We start from the raw sequence: 21,813 nt of genomic DNA, 5'->3' as shown, positions 1-21,813 counted from the left end.
GGAATTCGTCCTCGACGCCCGCCGCGACTTGCACCCCCTACTACTGATGATTTACATGGGAGAACAGAAACGCGTTGAACGGGAGTATGCATTAGCATGCGTATTATCTTTTACCGTTGGATGTAAGCAAACCAGCTCCATTCCGTTTTGCGAGTGAGCCAATCTTTGTTTGCGTCGATGTCGAAGCGAACGAGAAGATTCACCACCAAATCACAGAAATCGGGATATCAACTCTTGATACTCTTGATCTCGTTGGCATTCCCCCTGGGGAATGTGGGAGAAATTGGACCACGAAGATACGCTCTCGCCATTTCCGAATTTCGGAATACGCAAATGTTGTCAACAAGGAGTATGTTAGTGGGTGTCCTGACAGTTTTGAATTTGGGGAAAGTGAATGGATTTCAATCTCAGAAGCTGCGGACATTGTCGATGGGTGCTTTCAGGCTCCCTACTCTGCCAATACACCCCGACCCCCCAAAGATATAACTGACGCGGAAGGTAGCGATTCCGATGGAAATGGGGAAGATATCTCTGAAAGTGTTCTTCAGCCACCACTTTTGGAGACTGAACCCTGCGGCGATTCCAAACCCATCCCAGAACATAAAACCCGTCCACGCAACCTGATATTCGTAGGTCATAACGCTGATACGGATCTAGGATACCTCGGGAAACTAGGATGTAAAGCCTTCACTAAGCCCCTTACCATCACCTCACCTACCTCCTCTTCAATTAACAATAAGAAAGAAGCGAGCGAGCCAGCTGAAACTCCCAACTTCATTGATACCCTCGATACCTCTGTCCTCTTCCGTGTCCTAAAACGCGAAACAGAAGCAACCTCCCTAGGCAAAATCCTAGTCGATCTCGGAATTACAGGCTGGAATCTGCATAACGGTGGCAATGACGCGCGCTACACAATGGAAGCGATGATTGGCATCACTTTTAAGTCTCGTCTGCTGCTCGATAACCCTGCTGAGTATAAGGACCATAGAAAAATGCCTACAACGAATGATTGGCCACTTGTGTCTGGGCTCAGGCCACGAGCGGGGCCGGGTGTGGATGCGGGAATTGACGGAGTATCACGCCAGAGGATGTTTGACTATGATGAAGAGATGAGGAGGGCAGTGAATGCGTATGATCGGAAGTGGAAGGCGGAGATCGAAACAAGGGTTAAGGTGAGCGTGAAGGATTTGGAGGCTAGAGTGCGGGACGAGTGTGCGAGTTGGGATGTTGCGGTGGGGGCGAGCGGCGCGGACGGCTTGGATGTGGATGGAGGAGAAGGGAGAGGGTTGAATTATTGAAGATAGTTGGGAGAATGGTTTCGAGAGGGGGTTGAAAGGGGAGTTCCTGGGAAGTGTCTCTGTGGATTCGATGATAAGTATGCTTCGAAAGGGGAACTCCAGGTAGACTGGTGGAGGTATCAGGAGCCGTGATATAATGGCCGTATGGATTGGGAAGGAAAGAATTTGTCTTGTTAATTCCTTGATTGACGAAAAATTAGCCGATTCTCAGTTGATTTGAAAATTTCGTATCCTCGATACCCACCTCAAGAAATGAACTGCCTTAGACAACAACTTCTCTCGTTTCCTCTGTTGTGTTTGGCCCAGTTTACCTGGAGCCCCAGGCACCTAACAAGCTGTTATCATCATATTCACCACCGAATATCAACATCCAAATGTTTGCTGTTCCCATTAAAAACAAGCATCTCTTCACTCTCCTGTTTCCCCTCTTCGCTACAGCCTTGGGCCATTGTAGTCTGCCAGCAAAACTCACCCATCTCCCATTTAACCTCCTTTCCATGAGAACAAATCAATAGAAAGAGCGAACTCACAATACGTTTCCCATCGGTATTCATAAATTCTTTCATCCCATACAAAGCTTCTGGCAACTCGATATCCAGTGGGGCCATGATGATGCCAAATTCGAAAATCGCATCGCACATGCGACCCCACCAGCTGCATCCGTAGAAGCCAACAATTCGTTGGCCGTGTGGTGGCTCTGTGTTTAAATTTTGCAAAAGAACGAGGACGAATATTAGCACAAAGAGCAGGAGAAAAGAAATTTTATAAACCCTGCGTAAATCTTCTTTTCTCTCCAAAAGAAGAAAAGGCAGGGAAAAAAAAGGAAGGTGTAACAAAACCCACCAAGCACACAGGTCTCCTTCACATAACCGTATCCGCTCAGCTCACCTCCCTGTGTCCCATCCTTCAGATAAATCCGCATGCCTGTAATGACTTTATCTGCCCTGGCTACTTCAATCCTCACAATTTCGCGATCTCCATAGTTACCCACACCCTGGGTAAGGTCAACCTTCTTTGCAGCATGTCCGCCAAAGGTGTGCTTATCTCCATTCCGTCTTAATCGCGGTCCACAGTTGACACGCTCCCCATCATCGAAATCGATATACAAACCATCCAAATAAGCACCCGTACGGACATCAATAGATTTGACGTGTTTCATAGATCTAGTTCCGTAGCCTAAGCCATCTCTAGGTTTAGCTAGTAAGGTCGCCCAGGACCAAACAGTCGAGGCATCGGGCTCCTTATATTCATCGGCTTCCATCTGAGCACATAAAATAGATTGCTTCGTCAACACCACCTTGGAGCCCGGGATTCTAATAATATCTTCAGGCCCAAACAGGCGCCAGACGTCGTGAACGGCGCGGGTTTTGCCATTCATGCCGAGCACAGTAAGTTTGAGGGGCTTATTTTCCCTGCGGGGGAAGCGGGATTTGAGGTCTTTCATTAGGTAAATGGTGTTATTGCACGGGGAGACGACTGTGGGGTACGACTCTAGATTATCGTTGAAGGAAATCTGCACGACTTTGGCTCGACATGATAGTTGGATGCCCAGCTTCGCTGGATCTCCCTGTCCTATTACGATAACACTGGGCGTTTCAGCTCGGACCCCCTGTTCAAGAAGCTCATCGCCTGGAATCCAAAAGTGCGGGAATAATCTGAACGAGAGCGCATCACGTAGATCCCATCTTGCATTATTCGCCGTCTGCCCCTCTATGACGACAACACCTTCCCGCTTGTGAGCCACGCTGTATGCCGTTCTAGAGAGAAAGTTCCTGGGCCAGTGCTCAGCGTAGCCGCGTACCATGATGCCGGTGCTATGTGGTGCACCAAAGGCATGGCCGACTTCGTGGAGGAAAGCACCCTGGCCGATCGAGCAAGCCTCCCACATGGTGGCACATTCGCCATTGTCATTGCCAAGAGTTGGTCCAGGGGCTCTGGTATCGAGCAGACATTCATGAACTTCCTCAATAAACCGTGGCCAGGAGTAGGTAAGATGACTGCCAAACATCCCCAGCGAGATGCCATGGCCGTTATGGGCTCCTAGTGCCGCGTGTGCGAGGATAAGATTCTGGTCGACGGAGTAATGAGAGTCGAGAATCAGGCCTGCAACGATTGGGTGACTGGACGGGTCGAAGGGATGGCCATAGTTTTTCAGCGCAGCCAGGAAGATGTTAAAAAGCTGATTCTTATCAGAGGCCTGTTTATTCTGCTGAGCAATATTCGGGTCTCTCAATTCCATAACCGTCTTATCCGTCCCGACCAGATGGATCTTCGCCGTAGGGACTATGTTGTTATTAGCATGTAGCGTCTCTTGGGCCTCAGCATACAAAAACGCTTGACTGGTGGTATTGGCTGTCCGCTCCTCCTCAAGCCGGAACGAACGACGACCTAGGCCCTTAATTCGCATATCTTCAGCAGTGAGGGCTTGCCACATGTAGGCCGCGATGCGGAACTTGGCAATCACGGCGTCCAGGGTCAAATGCCCATTTGGAAGGCCACCATTTCTACCAGGTGGACAGTCGATAATCAATGGGGAGTCCTTGGCAATCATGATGGCAAGGTGAAGCGGTGGAGTGTTCAATAGTGGGTAATAGTTGAGGGAAACAACAGTTGTTTCAGTAGAATGCAATGATGTCGTCCTATTGTAATGGCTGCCAAGTCGAATAATGAGGTTATTAGGTCCCTCGGAGAGCATGGTAAGGAAGGCAAAGCGGCCTTGGACAACCGGATAGCTCTGCGCTGGGAAGTCCTGAAATCCCGATACATTCTGGCTCTCAATAGTAATGAAGGCCGCTCTGCAGGAGCCCTTGACGATGAGACATCGCTAGATGGTCAGTTCAGTCAGCTTCGTGTTTCATATCGAATCGAAATTGGTCCCTTAGAATAAAGAAGAGTGGGTATCTACCTGATGAACAGTCTCGCCTTGCGAGAGGTTATCGATATTAAAGAAACCACTGCTAATAGGCATTTTGGGCGGCGGCTAAGCAAGCGCTTGGACTTTGAGGCGATGCTCACAAACCATATAGAATGGTTGTATGTCGCAGCAAGCTATCACATAACGCTGCTTTGTCTTTTGAGGGTATTACAATTGCCTTGATCCCTTCTGGAAACGAGAAGATTCTTTTGAACTCTCCTTACACACAAACATAACACTCAATGAGGCCATCAACTATGCACTGCACCGACTGGACTGAGGCTAACTGGTGGAGAAAAGGTTGTTAGAGCACTTCAGGACACAACCGGGAGCCCGTATATATACCAGTTTGTCGGAACTAGATAATGTCCGAATATTGACCCAAATACTGAATATCAAAATAGAATATTGAATTGATTATTATAACTCCGATAATTACATGATAAGTAGGCAGTATTCATAAGAAAGGATATGCTTGATTATACAAACGGGGCAGTGCTGAGATTCAGCAAGGCATTGCTTCAAATGTGCAGCAAGGCAGTTTACAAAGGGGCGAAGCAAAAAAACAGTCAACAAGGCAGATTATAGCATGATGTCATCTCTGATCCTTGATATATGAGATATCAGCTCTGACACAGTTCCTACCATGCATCCACAGATGAAATTAATGACAGAAGAAAGCAGCACGGGAAATAGGTGCTAGACATCCACCAATTGTGACACTCGTGAATGCCCAAAATATTAACCGCCTGGTAACGTAATTTAGCGTATTCGAAAATTCTGTCATTTCTTGGCAGTCAATAACAACGCGTTGACACCATTTGAACGAATTTCATCAACTTCCGCAGCAATTTCTATACAGATCTGATATTCTCTGATTGCAATATATTATTCATATCCTATATTGAATGAAGCTCTACTGATTTCCTAATTCGGAAAATTTGTGCATATATATATCATCATGCCTTCAAAATGCCGTTCGACCACAACGCGATGTTCAAACATGAAAGACACCCCTTCCATCCCTACAGCAGCAATAACTTCAGTTTCTACTGCAAAAGCTTCTACTGCAAAAGCTTCTACTGTGAAAGTTTCTACTGCAAAGACTTCTTCTGCAGAAGCTACTACTGTCCCATCTGTTTCTTATGATCTACATAGAAAACACATTCCGTGTATCGATCTGCCTCCCTTTAGAGGCCAGCCATATCCAAATCCTGCTGGCACCTACGTGCCAACCTCTGCTACTCGGGAAATTACGTGAATGAGAAATGACCGAAGTGTTAAAAAGTCTACAAAACAGTTGATAAAAGCTGCATCAAAATCAAGAGAATCTGCTACAAAAACTCCATCTTTACCTCATTAATCTCATTCAGTAAAAAAAGTCAGAATTCAAACATCATTATGAAATTCATCTGAGTCTGTATATGAAGATATTGAGAAACAATCAACAATTGAAATTAATGATGTGAAGAATGATGATGATTCTCTTTTTATATTACCACTCTTTAAAAATTTAAATGAAAAAGAAGAAGCTGCACATCATCTATATTCATTTAAAAAAAACTTTTAAAAAATTGTTCACAATAGAAAGATCTGTGAAGTATACTAAGTATTTCAAAATACTGATAATAAAATCTTTACTTCTGAACTTGAAGAGTCTATGAATGATCATATGCAGAAAATTGACTTTCCAATTGAAATCAATTTATATATATACATCAACAAAAAATTGATTATTCAGAAGATTTTATCAAGAACCACAGTTCATTTGTTAAATTTAACTAACATTGAGAAGGTTATTATGAGCTCACTGACAATTGAATTGAAATTTGAGGAATAAGAAGAAAGATAATGAATAAGATGATTAACTGTTTGAATTAACTGAATTACTTCATCTCTAATATGAATTGACAATGTTATTCATGATAATAATCATCAGCTGATTGTTAAATGCAGTTGTAATAGGCGCAACGGAGATATCTATATTAGGAAATAGATACGTGGCGATAGATACGTGGCGATATTATCTATATAATGCTCGCTGATATCCGTAGATTTTAAGAGATCAGCGATTAGCTTTGAACAATAGAGATTGCTACCTTTCTAATATCCTTTGTGCGTACTTCACACTACTCTTGTAATTACTCTTGTAGCCCATCTCTTACAGCAGTATCAATAATTGATAAAAGTTTGTTTTGAAGTCAATTTAAAAAATCTTTTGAATTTCAATAACCTTCTTTAATACCTGTGTAAGGCAGATATTCATCAAGAGTCATGACTACACAAATACTTCAAATCTTTCCTCTTGTTATATCAGTCTTGATTGATATATCATCATCAATTGAAGAGTAGCTATGAGTTCACCAGCCAGTCTTCTCATTGAAAATAGACTTATTCAGAAAAACCAGATCATCCGCAGAAAATTGTATAATATCATTGATATAGACCTGGCGCAGGGCTTCACTGTGAGACAGAGATATACATTAAAGCAGCTTTCAATTCCATTTGTGATAATATAGTAATTTGAATATTGCAAACTGACTAGTTTGAACTCCTCATTCATTTCAAAGCCAGTATATCATTTCATTCTGATGGTGTCAATTTTCATAAAGAAGGAATTCAAAAAGTGCTTTCTCATCTGCAGACGACAGTTTACAGACTCGGTCAAGTTGATGATAATGAGATAATTGAATACTTCCATATCACAGTAAATTGCTCTGAAGCTGGAAGACTGTCTGAGGACTAATATGACATTCTCAAGCTATATCATTTGGCTTCCAATTAAGAAAAAGCAATCGCAGCAGTCAGCTTGTTTTGAGAGAGGTAGGCCATGCAAAGAATACAGCTTAGAAAACTCAGAGTGGTACAAGTTCTCTTGCTCCTATGACACAGCTATCAATGTATATATTGCTAAATTCGGAAATCAGCACAGCTTCATTCAACAGAGCAGGGAGGATAATAAATCACCATCAAAGCATATAAGACTTGTATAGAAATTGAGGCAGAAGATGATGAGAATTGATTTCAATCAATAATTGATTCAAATGGTGTCAACGCGTTGTTTTTGACTGCCAAGAAATGACAGAATTTTCGAATACGAACTAAATCAACCATCTAACGCTCGTTTCCACCCAACGCTCGCCTTTGTAAATCAATTACAATCAACTTCAAATGCTAATATCTCAATGAATATTCATTCAAAACTATTCTAAAAAAAAGAACAATAATTTATAGATATATATTATATTATATTATATTTTTATAAGAAAAAAAATATAGAATTATTAATTTATTAAAGTTTTTAAAATACTTAATATAACGATGTGACGGTTAACCAGCGGCTGAAAATGGCCGTTTTCGCGGTTGCTTTTGGCCTCCCGCTAACCGCCCAACGTCGATCATCACGTGAATTTATCCCCACGGCCGCGACGTTTCCCTCCACGCCATGGCCACAATTTTTGAAGTTACTGCATTTTCGAGGCTTCTATATAGTAATCACCCTTGCTCACCCACTGCCCTTCTTTTTGGAGGGGGAGCTGTTTTTGATGCTTCACTCAGTCAGTTTTGACTCCCCCCTTCAGATCATGCTATTCTCTCTGTTTTCAGTCCTCATCACTCTCATCATCACAGTCTATGCAGACAGTACAGATAGCACAACTAGGCTCATCTGTCTCAATTAGCTGTGGTGTAATCAGTACAGTCTACGTGTCTGACTCAGCTGATATGGTTTTGACTGCCGGCATTGTATCTACGCGTGCTCTGCTTTGTTTTCCTCTCGTTTGCCCTTGTCTCTATCGGCTCAAATGCTTCTTCATCCTTCTTTTCTTTACTCTCTCTGTCATTCTCTGCTCTTTTCCTGTCACAACCTTCTTCAGTGCTCTCTCCTTCATTATTTATCTTGTCTGTCTTTCTTCTGATGTTAGAAGCACAGACAGCTTTCTGATCAACTGAGAGAGGTATCCCTCTCTGCTCACTATAAAGCCTTCCAGGCACGGCAGCGGCGGTCCCCTCAGGGAACCACACTATAGCCCCACCATGAATGGCCATACGTCGGGCCAGAAGTGGATGCGCAGCTCAGAAAAATCCTTTGCAATGAGCTGAGTCTTCTCAAGAGTTGCCACCTGGATTCTGTTTTCTCTCTTTGTGTACATAGAAATCTCTCCAGCGTAGCACGTCTCCATGCCCTTCGGGAGGCTTCTGAAACACGGGCGCTGCCCGTGTTTTCTCCGGGACGTTAAACCTATACATACATACATACATACATACACCATTGTGACTTAATGCTGATGTAGAACCCGCTTGTCTGTTTGAAAAGATATGCTTCAGTTCTTGCTCTGAGACACACATTTCAATATCGCAACAAGCTGTGGTCTCATTAGTTTCATAGCAGCACAGCTGTCTGATCTCCACGGAATCATAATTCAACCTCTGTGCTACGCTGACGAGCCGGTGCAGGCCTCACACACAGTTGAGATCATAGACATTTACTGCAGTTGCTTGATGATTCTGAAAGAGGACTACAAACTGTCTCATCGCACACAATCAGAGTTGAATATACAATGAGCACACTCTCATCTTCTGTGCCTCATCACAACTCATATGATCAACAGGCATATCTGTGTATTTATCAAAGAATAACTGAATAGAGCATCTGCCTTCTCTGGAGCCACTGCTTTCCCTAGATCAGAAGCCTTCCCTAAGTTAAAATCTTCCTCAAATCAGAAGCCTCCTTAGATCAGAAGCTCATCAATCAATCTCTTTCTCAACAAATTAGAAAGTTGAACTGATGAACTCTCAACTGCACTGCTCAAACCTCATGATCACTTTCCCCACCTTGAGTATATATATATGGGCTCCCTCTCGCCTCGGATCTATCTTTCTTTCAATTCCCTTTCCACCTTCCATTCTACACTGTTGACTGAAACCTTCCGCCAGGCCCTCTCCATCACTTAGCTATGGTGTCAGCTGATAGTTCCCACACTGTCATCATCATTTCAGATGACACAGACAAATAGCCTTAGACATGAGAAATGTAAATGTTATAAAAAAAGAGAACCTTCACAGACTACAGCTATTCAATCTATAATGATTCATTCAATGATTTAGTATCTTCTGATGCTCTGAAGTCCGAAATAGAGCGGCCACTGAAAAAACAAAAAATATCCCAACTTGGATATGGTTTTAGTAAGACCTTTATCAGTGAGACTCTTGGGGATATTCCCTCGCTGATATTGAGATAGGAAATGGTGAATCAGAGAATTTATACCATTTTCAAGATGAAGTGTGTGAAGAAAAGAAAGTTGAAAGAAGAAGTGCAGAAATTGAAAGAAGAAGTGCAGCATCTGTATGTAAAAATGATTATAAAAAATGAGTTGTTCTACAACCTTGAAACTAAAGTTTAGAAGCTGCAGCATTGATGTCAATGTGAAATTTGCTATAACATTTTATTGAAATGGAGAACTTTTCTGCTGTGTGAACACTGATTTTGCACAGAATGCCTTCATTCTCTCATTGATGATGACTGTTCAAAGTGTTGTAAATATATCACTGATATTCTCAAAAGCTATTAGGATTAGATAGAAACCTTTTATCCTTTTTTTTAGTCAGAGTGATAGAAATATCTTTGTTAGTCATGATTTTGTTCTAATTTTGAGGTTTGCTTTATGTTATATTTGACAAATATATTAGTAATTCAATTTCTTGTCAACTTATGAGCCAATCAAATGTCAAGTTCAAGTGGAGAAATGAAAAGAAACTTACATTTACAACTGATATCTGCAAACAAGGCCGGCATAGATTCTTTAACAAGTTCACTCATACAGATTATTATTAGACTTCTTCACAAAGCAGAATCTGTCATATCTTTCTTATTAAATTTGATATTGTCAACTTCTCCTCCTGCTTTCAAAGAACAGAGAAAAGGGAAGGGGGCTTTGCACAGATGATAAAAGAATGAAGAAGCTGAGAGCAGCAGTTGTTATAGCTTCAGAGAGTTTGTATCACAGTATGCTGACAGTGAATGAGAATGAGAAAGAAAGACCAAGTGTCGTATATAGCAAAATGCCGGGAAATCCTAGGGCCTTTTGACAGAGGGTCCTTGATTGCCATAGAACCACAGAAATCGATTCAATGGCCTTTGCTGTCTACAGCCCAGCACAGCCACAAGTTGGCCCTTTTTGAGCCTATCAGATCTATGGATTGTGTTTCATGAACTTGTCAAGCTTATTATCTCCTACCTTCAGCATGGCAACCTAGATCAGTGGTCCTTGATCATTATGGTAGTGACCACATAATGTAGTCCCTGACCTTTTGTCAATATTCTTCTGCCACTATGCCTTTGACCTGATTGGACTTCGGCCCTCGAGTTTGGACAGAGACTGTACTTCGATGAGCTACCAAGGGTGGTGAATAGAATGCTGACTAATTTTGCCGATAACCCTATGTATCTCTTTTTATATTATAGAAAAACCAACTTTTTCCGTGAAAAAAATACTGTAATATGACCTCATGTGATATCACGTGCAGCTCATCAAATTCATGAATGGATTGAATGACTGGCTCTGCAGCCTGTACAGCTCTGATATTAATCTTCATTATTTTTTTTACAGATGTTTTCTATTGTATTTACATTCTTTATATTTTTCTCTACATTTATTACAATCTATATATGTTCATTAATATACTCATTTTATGTATCTTTGCTCAGTGTGTGGGGATTCTGTGAGGGGTGATGACAGTGTGAAGAGTGAATAGTAGAAGATAGTATATAGTGTAGTAGAAGATAATAGTAATAATAATTATAGTAGTAGTATAGTTGAAGTTGTAGTTGTAGTTGTAGTTGTAGCTAATCGCTGAAGAGGAAAAGAAAGAGAAAGAAGATGTGCGAAATACATGCATCCATATATATATACATATAGAAATAGTGGTAGCGAGAGTATAATGGAAAGAGGTAAGAATAGACGAAGATATAAACAAAGATAATATAATAATAAGGAAATAATAAACGAGTGCATTACAAATTTATACTCATTAATTAAAAATCTATGCTGATCAATATGATGATCTGTGTGATGTTATACAGACAGATGATATGAATTGTAAGTAGCTTGATTATTATATAATATTATCTACTTCTCATATAAACAGTGAATGTTTTATACATAAACTGTTTCAGAATTCTATAGCAATTATCTTCAATTATAAACACTCAACTCTTTTCATTACATTTACAATTAATTCTAAGTGAAAGAAGATTATTCATGAATTATTTTTTAATCAAACTGCAACAGATTGCTCAGATTTGATTGTATTATTTTTATAATGAAGATTTTTCATTTTTTTAATATTCTCAAATCTGAGCAGCTGTTTACTCTTACAGTTGATCAAAGTATGAATAATTAAATATTAAAAATATAAACTGCTTTATATGCATCTGTTGATCTGATTAGAGAACTCTGAGTGAGTTTTACAGTTTGAAATAATTAATGAGATTATATCTGCAGAGCTGTCAAGCACTGCTGAGAATACAAGCAGATTGAATGAATTGATTTGTAAATTCATGATTTGATCTGTAAATTCATGATTTATAATTCATATAATGCTGGCGTGGCGAGCCTTTATCACAAGAATGGCAGATGTATGAAACATTTTCTCAAGACTTTTCAGAGTGTTATAACTGTTGAAGAGGATGGCTATTCTCTGTACAAACAGCAACATGATCTATGTGATTGTTTTTTATTAACAGCTGTAGATTACATGGAATTCACCTATACAAGTCACGTGCAGCCGTTGGATATCTCATTACGTTCACCCGAGGGATTAAACAGCGCGTTTTCAAGCTGGATAAGCGAGCGCAAAGGAGCGATTGCGGCTTGTGAGTGAAGAATAATAGTAGAAAGATTGGATGGTAGGAGAGGCACAATTAGCGCGCGTTTTTCTGCCACTGAACTTGTGATTGGCTAAAAAGGTGGAGAGGAAAATAACACTAATTGTGCCTCACCTTCAGACAAGGTAGCTACCGACCTCTCTGTAGTAGAACAGTTGAGGAAGTGGTGAAGAGCAGGGGAGCAGCAGACTTAACTCATTGCAAAATATACATTCTACATCTTGAAATGTTGTAACACAATCTGGCTTGAAAGCTGATAGGGTATACCGCAAATTCCGCGCCAAAAAAGCAGACCGGCAATCGCGAGGACCGTGTAGTCGATAGATACGACCACTGCTGTACCTTTCACCGACGCCTCGTAGGCGATCGAGCTAACTCAATGAGCAAAAGGCCTATCAAGATCTGGGAGAAGAGCACATCATAAGATCAAACCGAGCTTTACCGCCGGGGACAGAAAACCATAGCCTAGAAATAATCGATGCACCAGGGCGTTTGTAAGTGGTCCAGCCTGGATTTTGCTCTGCCGAATCATCTAGACATCGCGGTTAGCGAGGACCAAAGCAGGGGACTGGGAATAACGTACCTCAAGGGCTAGCGGAAATGCTGTACATATTCCCAAGGGATAGTAAAATGCTGGCGTATCTGAAACAAGGTTTTAGCATTTATCCATCTCGGTAGAAGGGGCTTCTCACCCCCGCGCCTTAAGCCTGACAGACCAATGCCAATGACGACAGCGTTGACGCAGATAAAGAGGACGAAGATTGATATCTCAGGCAAACGGTGAGGCTGGGGGCGGTGAACGGTAAGCAAGATGAGATGCACCATACTTAGCACGAAGAGTGCCGCCGACAGAAGCGCATATGAGATGTTAGGATACATTTTTCATAAAAAGGCAGCCAAGTTGGTCCACTTTGAAATGATCCGTCGCGGAGTGATGTATTGTGGTTTATAACTATCGGGCGGCACTCTCTCTGCGCCCCGAATGGGGGCTTTTCGATGGTCGAAGGGTATGCCATCCTCATTCCAGCACATGTTGGACGGCAAAAACTTGTCCAGGGTCTGTACAAATAGTTACACTATTGTTATTAATCTGTTGTGATCCCTTTGCATGAGGATGGCACGGACTCAAGCTGGACATGTATATCGCATCATTGGGCGAAGGAAAATCCAAAAAGACTCATTTTCGGGCTCACTATCACTCTTGCCGGGGGTCTAGGCCATCACGGCGCAGCTTTGGCGACAAGAAACCGAGAAACCGAGTAATGTTGGTGATGCTGTAAAGGTCAAAGCAACTATAACGCAACATCAGTAGTCATTCTCCCAGAACGAGGGGTGATGTGCAGTCAAGGCGAGCAATATCTGAGTCCACCAGACCAGGGACGCTATTAGTCGCGCGAATGACGGCAAATCACCGCCTAGGTGAGGTGAGTGAATAGTACTAGCCATCCTCAACGAAGTAGAGCAGCAAGCTAGTTTGCAATAACCTCATGTCTAGGCCTGGGGTTGCCAATCGCTCTAAATTTTGGAAGGGGTTTTGACATTTCCAAAGAAGAGGAGGAAGTTGGCAACCATAGCCTCCTAGCCGCTGCCAGAAGTGGGTCTAAGGGACTGAGGCAGTCAATTTAGCATCAGCTGGGATCTCTCAAATTGCGCTAGACAAGTAATCCACCATTTTCACTTTCGACAACATTTCATCTCCACCTCGCTGACAGATGAAAATGGGTATCACAGAGAGTAAATTATTAGTTGCCAGCTTCTCCAGAGCTTGCAGCGAAGCAGAGACAACCGACAGCCCGAGCCAGAATATTCTCACTGACCCACTGGTGCAGAGTCAGATTAAAAACATCCTCTCCGATCCACGAGTGAGTGGCCCTTCGATGCAGTTTTGTCTCAATTGTTACTCACACCAGATAGGTTGCCTCTTATGCCACGCCGATTTGGAAAGCGTTACCAGCTGTTGCAAGAAACAAAATCACTGGCCGTAAAAGTCCCACCCAGAGAGCGGTCAAAAAAATTCCAGCTGCAATCACTCCCTCCCAAGATCTGAAACACTTTGCTGAAAAGTGCAAGGGGAATCCTCAATATTTCTTTCAGTCAATTAACAGAAACTTTGACCTCCAATTCCCTCTTGCTCAATGCTATAAATTTCTCGCTGATAAAGGGTTGAGCAAACTGCAGCGGAGAACCTTCTTCATTATTTTCGCTCGCTTGAAGGCAAGACTAGGACATACTCGCGTATCTTCTGTTGCTCGATGACTTCTTATTTTCATCCTTCAACGTTCAGGTGTTGTTCAGGATGCATCGCATATTGACGAAAATTTTGGTGACTGGGCATCAAGAGGAGAGAGATTAGAGGGGTTGACAGCAGCTTGTGGTGGGCTTGATGCCCTATTTGTCCTCCCTGGCATCTCTGACTCTGACGATTAGTAAGTAGGTTCTAAACAATCGATGAGAAGAGCAGGCTGACAATTTTATAGCTGGGAGAAGACTCTGCCAAAGTCCGGCGAAGCGCGTGATGATATGATAGCAACACTTCATCAACGAGGCGTTCGCAGATTTGTGGAGGAACTCAGTGACGTCTCGATCTTGGAGGATGTTATTGGTTATATATGGCCTCGCTTGGAGGAAGAAATAACTGAGGCTATGAAACGGCACGAAGAATCTCGCTCTCAACATTCTGCGCACCTTCCAACAGGTGACCCAAATATCTCCCATCATGGGGAACCAACCGCACACGCTCCAACACTGAATGTGGATGGATCCCGCCCCCAACTGCTTGTGCCACAGTTAGACCCAGTACAAAACAAAATCATTACATCCTCAGCAACCGGCGCTTTCGATCCAATTAATATTGACGAGATGGGGCCTCAGATTTCTGGGCAGTGTTTTCCTGGGCGATCTCTCCGTATGATACAACACGCAGATATCATAGAGTCGGCACAAACACCTGCACGGTCTTCAATGAGTCTTGCAAACCCTCCCTCTGGGTATTCCTCTGGGCAATATCCTGGGCAATTTCTTTCCGTAGGGTCACACGCAGATATCATTGATCCAGCACCAACACCTACGAAGGCTTCAGTCATAAATTCAAATGCCCAATTCGGATATCATTCCAGCCTATATATGTAAAAGCAACACCATCCATGCAGCGGAAATATTCCTACAGCCGTGTCAATCCATAGCCCGTCATTTTCTCATCACATACACCTCATAGGTTGTCGGTTTCCGGAATCATAACTATCAATAAATCGAGAGCCGCTTCGAAGGTCTGGGAACTCGAGAATCGCATGTATTGTCCCGGATGGACGTGGTCGCCAGAGATGTCAATTGCGTTCGATAATGGGAAGAAAATATTATCAAAACCAGAATCTTTTGAAATTGTCGTTCTCCCAGACAGTCTCCACAGAACATGACGATAGCCCTACAAATAGTCAGCTTTTCCCTTTTTGCTCTTGTGTCGCAGAATTTTTCCGTACCTTTTTATAAAGGCCCATTTTTCGAAGAAAAGGCTCAAGCTTGGCGTGACGTTCGTCATCGGCACATTTCTCTGCATTTTCATTGACTTGGCTTGTTTTTGAAGTGATAAACCATTCCGCCAGTGCATCCAAATGCTTTTTAGCATCATCACTCATCGAGATTGGGGCCATTTTTTATGTAAACTTCCGGTGAATTTGTTGAAATGCTGGGAACTTAATATTTTCTCTTTTGAAGTGATCAGGTTTCATTCTTCTTTACCCCTCCAGGTTGCGCATTCAAATGAACAACTTTTGCCCCACCTTGTGACTCCCAGGTGGGTCAACAATTTTCCGGTCAGCACTCCATTGGCATTTCAGGCTTCTCTCAGCATGCTCAGCCTTTCTTTGATATTTTCAAATTAGTGGAACCAACTAAACTATTTTAGACTTCTGGCAAGTGCTGGTAGCGCCCCGGCCGCTTCGCGCCCGCCGCCGCCCGCCGCGCCGCGCCTGCCCCGTTGCGGCCTGGCGCCCCTCCCCATCCGGCATGGCCTCGCCCGTTCGGGTCTGGCGTCGTCCGTTCCGGATTTAGCCTCCCTGTCGCTGTGTCGGTGGACTGTGACATCACGGTCGTCGGGCCTGTCTGACGCCTATATAAACCTCCTCCAACTCCCTCTTTCTTCCACACCCTCTCTCTTCTTTTTCACTTCTCATGTCCTCTGCCCCCACCAGCATAGCCCCTTCCCTTCTGTACAGTGTAGCAAAGTTACTGAGGTCAGTAGAATGCCAGGGTAAGTCAGCTCCTGCATCTTTCTTTTGATTTGTCTGTGGAGCTCCGCCTTCTGACACTGCCTTCAGCAAAACAACTGATCCTTGTGGATTTGAAGAGTGATGGAGAAAATCCTTCGAACAATGATGAATTCTGAAGGACTATTGATCTCAATGTGCATGCCGGTGCCACGGGCGGAGGGGTTGTGAGTACACCTTTCAGCTCAGGAGTCAAATCGGAGTCTGAAACTTCTGTCAACTCTGGAAAGCACACTGGGGAAGTGTGCAGGCCGATGGGGTGGGGATGCATGTGACACACAGATATTTGAGTTGAGATTCCTTCCTCATCAGATGCTCTTCAGGAAAGAGAGGGCTGAGGTGACAGAAGTGATCTCAGCAACAACAGTGACTTCAATCACTTCAGCAATTGCAGCAGCAGCAATGACAATGAGATGTATTGAGAAAGTGATGATGATGACCATGTTGCTAGATGGCCACACAAGCAGTGGAAACTCTGAACACAGCAGTCCTTCAGATCTGTCATCACTTCTACTGCTTGCACAGGAAATCCCTCTCCAGCTGCTGTGGTAGACAATAAATCAGGGAAACAGAATCTGATGATGAAGCACAGTAAAAACCCAGCCGGTGATTCTTTCAGGGTGTCCACTGTCTCACTAGATGATGCAGAGACAAACCACTCAGGCAACAACATATCAGTCTCCAGCTTCCTTTCAAGCTACATGGCCGGGTTCAGAGTGTGCTACACTCTAACATTCTGTCATGAAGAGATTGGCCCAGCTCCTGTCGGTGAATGCAAACAGTCTGTCAAGCCCCAGTTGAGAAGGGCGGCCGTCTGTCATGATCAGTATACATGTGCCATTTCCCTCAGAGGATGACGCGCTGCTGAAGAAACTTAAGAAGGACAGTGAGTCATGGGATGAGATCATCAAGCACTTTCTGAGCAGATCCAAGGTGACTCTGCAGGTGCAGTACTCCACCAAGCTGAAGCATCACACCCCGCCATCAACTTGCAAGTCGAAGTCGAAGTCGAGGCTGAGAAAACATGGATGCTGTTGAGCGAGAATATCCCAATGGCTGCTGCAGAGAGACTGTCACAGCTATACATGTATCCTCCACTTACAGAAATCTCTCTTTACCATGAGATGAAGAAATCTTCATCTGTTGTAATGTGTCATTTCAGTTCTGATTTGTTTTGTACTATGTCTGCCTTGATTGTTTTCTTGTTTGCTTCTGTTTCCTTCATTTGATCTTATTTCGCTTCTCAGATTTCATTCCGGCTCAGAAGCTCTATTGATATTGCCTATCACATTCCCACTCAAGATCTACCTGGCCTACGTTCATGGTATGGTATTTTCTTGTGTGTGTTCCTTTATTTGTGTCTTTGTTTGCTCTTCCCCCTTTTTTCTTTGTCTCTCCCTTTCAGAGAAAAGTATAAAAGCCTCTCTGATTCTGGATATCTATGTATATATTCTTAAACCATAATAAATCATTAACTGGAAATTCGCATCTCAACAGAAACCCTGTCGCTCTTCTCACTTGCAATAGAATGTCTTAAAGCATTCACTGCAATGTCAAATGCCAATCATGGCATGCGAAGACTTTCATCAACCTCCTCGGACGTCAAAGGCGGTGACAGTACGTCTCAGCAAGATGAAATCATGGAGATCCATAGTCAGATGCTCAAAATCATTGAAATACTTAAGTGAATATCCGTGATACTCAAGACAATAGAACCACAGAGTAAAGAACAATATGATGTCAATCTACAGACCTCTGTGAGAGAAAGTCGGGATGTAGCATGCAACATTTGAGTGCCGGTAAGCATCATTTCCATACTCAGTGAGCTTTATTGCTGACCGTTCAGCAAGGTACATTGAGAATGAGTACAATGAATGAAGGAAGAGGAATCCGGATAATTGAACGGTCCCTGTTTGTTCATACCTTGCTATGATTGTTACCCGACCATGTACACCTGCGAATCGAAACGAACTACTCCCTTGTGGTACTCATTGATATAAATCATATGGCTATTTCTCGGTGGGAGTTCACTATTGTGTCGGCATTTTCTCATAATGTGCGTTAAAAAGCTTCTAGAAATCAACAATACCTTTGAACTGCGGCCATCTTTCCCACTTTTTCATGAGACATAAAATATTTGCTGGGGCCTATATTTCATCCTTGTAGTGATCATATAGCGATTTAGTAAGCCGTCTAAGAAGTGGAGTGGACATAACTCGCCACGAACAAGAGCAATCATTAATTCTATTTAGTATCAATTAGAGCTATTCTATCATCATACACCTTAATGATCATATCTCGTATGATTTTCCAGGAAATCAATCTCTTCTCAGTCAAAGATGTTATAAGACAAAACAAAGAGCAATTCACGCTATCAATACACAAAATCTTTACTAGTTTACAGTATCTGAGTTATATTGTGCATCTTGAAGCGTTTCAATCATGTTCCGGGGTAGGTTGAAATTCGGTTTTTTCCACCGTCCGCCGTCTGGAAAGACAAGGCGCCGTAACCGGTTAATGCAAGGGATCAGGGATTGATAGTATGGGGTGAAATTATCTTTTAAAATCCTGAGAAAGTCACCTTCATCACTAATCACCCCTTTCTTCTCATCAGCCAGTTTTTCAGTGCTCACATAATTCCACTCCTCAAAACGCTCGACAATCCTTCCCTTCCCTGGGGCATCGTAGTGAATGCATATCCAGAACAGGACCCAGAAGAACGACTCCAGATCATGCATGAAACAATGCTTTTCACCGTACAAGACACCGATGGCCATGAATGCTCTGGTGCCCGTCTTGCCCCGCGCGCCGGAAGACCCGTCCCGTTGCGTCTTGATGGCCAGGTCAAGGTCAATCAGAAAGGCAGGCCATGAAGGGTTGTCCTTGTCCTCATTCACCATCAGGTTCCGGGGGGAAACATCACATTGGATGAGGCCAGCCTCATCGTGGAGCGACATGTATCCTTCAATACAGCCAGCCAGCCCAGTGAGAAGTGTAGACTTCAAGCTACTCTCATAGATTGGTTTCCCACAATCCTGGATAACGATGCGGCGGTGAACTCGATTGCGTCGGGTAGAGCCGCCGGCAGATTTGGACGAAGAACTTGACTGGGTACGTTTACTTGGGGGTGGAGGAAATGCTGTGTCCATGCAGTCAGAGGATCGTTTCTGGCCGGTGCTGCTGCCCTGACGCTTTTGTCCCCTTTGAGACCTACTACACCGCACTGTCGCCTTATAACCACCCTTCTCATCTTTCAAAATCGGAATACTGAGGCCCTTTCGGATAGCCAAGACATCATCATCCTTGTCGTCAATGCGAACTGTCTCGTGATGATAATACCTTGCGACATTCTTGACCCCTTTCACCATCGCCTCTCGCAGCAACTCTCCTTCCTCAATGCATTCCGGATATTGCCAGGAGTCCTTGACAACCAGCGGCGTCCGTGATTTGTCTGTCTCACAGTATACCTTCCAGCAAGTTGTGGCTCGCCCGGCAACACAGCGTGCTCGTCCAACAATCTCATCGATGATCAGCCGTTCCTTCGTACCGTTCTTCTCAATTTCGATATACCGTTCGGTTCCGGTAGCGACGATGGTAGGATCAAACCCAAGTTGTTTCCGGCTCATCAAGAGGAATCCAAGGATAACAGACACAAATCGAAAGCCGTCCTGGTTGATATTGAATTCCTCCGACGCGATCCCGCCCAGACGGTCAAAGTTCCACAGTCGTAGGAACGGCCCGCAGAGGGTGAACCCAAGCACAAAACGACGGGTGTCCTGCGCAGCAAGGACCTCTCGGGCGTACCTACCAAGATCAAACCATGCACCGGATTTCCTGTCGTATTTCGGGTCATTTTTCAGCTCCCCTGGCACCAGGATCTGCGACCAGTGACATCTGGAGTCCTCTGTGGCTGTCAGATCATCGACAAAGCCGACATCGAGCTTTCTCTCCGCGACAGACCCTTGTAGTGGCTGGCTTGGCTGTGCAAGAGGTCTGCGGTCGATCTTCCAGGACGGCTCTTGTGCTTCGGCTAATCGTACGAGCTCAGTGATGATGTTAGCCAGCCATTTCAGAACATCTCTTTCTGCTGCAAGTTCAGGCCAGCCCTTCCAGCCCTCGTCTTCACAGTAAAGGGGGCTGTCTCCCTTCTCACACTCCTCCAACACCGCTTGTGAAACTGCAGTGAGTTGTGGAATGTCTCCAAAGCACACATCAAAGAATCTAGGGATGTCGACGTGTATCTCCCCAAGTTCCTCCTTCAGCACATTGTCAACATGCTTTCGATATTCTGTAGAATTGATGAAACTGCTAGTGTTGCGTAGCTAGGGCGTCTGTTGGATTGATGATGTAGGATGAGGAGGAGGGGGGGGGGGGGGGTGCCTCCCGAGACGGTGCCCATAAAACCAAAGACGGGGTTCCAGACATCGAAGTTCCAGGTTTCGACGTTCTGGGATTCAGTCGGAGGCCTTTGAATAACCAGGTTCACCAGCGGCCGGTAGTCGTCGTACTTGAAGTTTTCTTGTGCCTTTCGGAGACGCTCGACTAAGTGTGCTAGATCAGACACCATATCCCCGTTACTCATTCGCGAGCGAAGGCTGTAAGCGGCATCCTCTCCCTGTAAAGCAGAGAGGAGTTTTGAAATCGCATTTCGATAGAGTTGGTCAAGGCTGTCATCAGCGCCATTATAGGAAATTAGACGCGACTCATATATTCTTTCGGCTTCCTGAAGCACGCCCCGTAAACGATCGACCGAGTCGGTTAGAGGATGGTTCTTGATAATGTTGCGATCTTCCTGTGAAAGTCCCGCCATTTTGACGGTATAAAAGACCGTTGAGTCAGTGTAAGATTAACTAGGAGTTGTAAGGGGAGAAAAATTAGGTTGATATGCTAATATTATGTGAGAAGCAAACAGGGGAACAAAAATGCAGAATTGTTAGGAAGTTATGATGTATGATACCTGCGAGAGAAGATAGCTCGTTGGGAACAGATGCTGATATATATAATCACAGGGAGGATTATGGTAGCCGGATAGAACCGCCGAGCAAGGAACCAGGTGAAGATTAATCCTATTTGATCGCGACGGAATAGTACATAATAAGCGCGAACAAAACAGGGGGATTGATAAGAGTATTTTGAGGAAGGCCGGCTATTCCCATTTAGGATTAAAACAGGCCAACCAACCCGTCGTGTGGGAGATGTGGTAAGAGTGTGCTGGCTGTCAGAGAAGACGCAGTCTAAAACAAGGCTAGTATAACCGATTAAAATGAAATATCATGTGTTCTAGGATGAAATGGTACTTTGGCGACTTAGGTCAAACTGGATTACAGTATTTTGTACAATTGTTTCCTAGTGGTGAGGGATTGCAAAGAGGGATTTAGTGATTTTTGTATCGGGGGGACAAGCCTCTATATCGGAATGATTTGTTTTTTAGTTACGTTTCCAAATCGAACTGAA

At 43.6% G+C, this 21,813-nt stretch overlaps 6 protein-coding genes across 6 annotated transcripts; 2 read left to right on the top strand and 4 right to left on the bottom strand.

The window, feature by feature from the left end:
- Nucleotides 1-177: 177 nt before the first annotated feature.
- Nucleotides 178-1,298, top strand: HCAG_06601 (predicted protein; the record flags this gene model as incomplete). Its single annotated transcript, XM_001538946.1, has 2 exons — nt 178-349; nt 412-1,298. 2 exons carry the CDS (start codon nt 178-180, stop codon nt 1,296-1,298), a joined length of 1,059 nt encoding a protein of 352 aa, XP_001538996.1.
- Nucleotides 1,299-1,605: 307 nt separating this feature from the next.
- HCAG_06600 (predicted protein) lies at nt 1,606-4,266 on the bottom strand (the record flags this gene model as incomplete). The annotated part of the gene is made up of 4 exons (XM_001538945.1): nt 1,606-1,625; nt 1,771-1,995; nt 2,142-4,122; nt 4,204-4,266. The coding sequence occupies 4 exons, from the start codon at nt 4,264-4,266 to the stop codon at nt 1,606-1,608; spliced, it is 2,289 nt and encodes a 762-aa protein (XP_001538995.1).
- A 949-nt stretch (nt 4,267-5,215) lies between these two features.
- Nucleotides 5,216-5,473, top strand: HCAG_06599 (predicted protein; the record flags this gene model as incomplete). The annotated part of the gene is made up of 1 exon (XM_001538944.1): nt 5,216-5,473. One exon carries the CDS (start codon nt 5,216-5,218, stop codon nt 5,471-5,473), a length of 258 nt encoding a protein of 85 aa, XP_001538994.1.
- A 2,341-nt stretch (nt 5,474-7,814) lies between these two features.
- Nucleotides 7,815-8,483, bottom strand: HCAG_06598 (predicted protein; the record flags this gene model as incomplete). The annotated part of the gene is made up of 4 exons (XM_001538943.1): nt 7,815-7,892; nt 8,043-8,096; nt 8,262-8,409; nt 8,479-8,483. 4 exons carry the CDS (start codon nt 8,481-8,483, stop codon nt 7,815-7,817), a joined length of 285 nt encoding a protein of 94 aa, XP_001538993.1.
- Nucleotides 8,484-12,515: 4,032 nt separating this feature from the next.
- HCAG_06597 (predicted protein) lies at nt 12,516-12,922 on the bottom strand (the record flags this gene model as incomplete). The annotated part of the gene is made up of 3 exons (XM_001538942.1): nt 12,516-12,629; nt 12,681-12,739; nt 12,790-12,922. 3 exons carry the CDS (start codon nt 12,920-12,922, stop codon nt 12,516-12,518), a joined length of 306 nt encoding a protein of 101 aa, XP_001538992.1.
- A 5,830-nt stretch (nt 12,923-18,752) lies between these two features.
- On the bottom strand, nt 18,753-21,169 carry HCAG_06596 (predicted protein; the record flags this gene model as incomplete). The annotated part of the gene is made up of 2 exons (XM_001538941.1): nt 18,753-20,580; nt 20,625-21,169. 2 exons carry the CDS (start codon nt 21,167-21,169, stop codon nt 18,753-18,755), a joined length of 2,373 nt encoding a protein of 790 aa, XP_001538991.1.
- Between the last annotated feature and the right edge of the window lie 644 nt (nt 21,170-21,813).

This window comes from Histoplasma capsulatum, genomic scaffold (genome assembly GCF_000149585.1).
Source record: "Histoplasma capsulatum NAm1 scaffold_6 genomic scaffold, whole genome shotgun sequence".
NCBI lineage: Eukaryota > Fungi > Ascomycota > Eurotiomycetes > Onygenales > Ajellomycetaceae > Histoplasma > Histoplasma mississippiense.
This window is presented reverse-complemented; position numbering and strand designations above follow the sequence as displayed.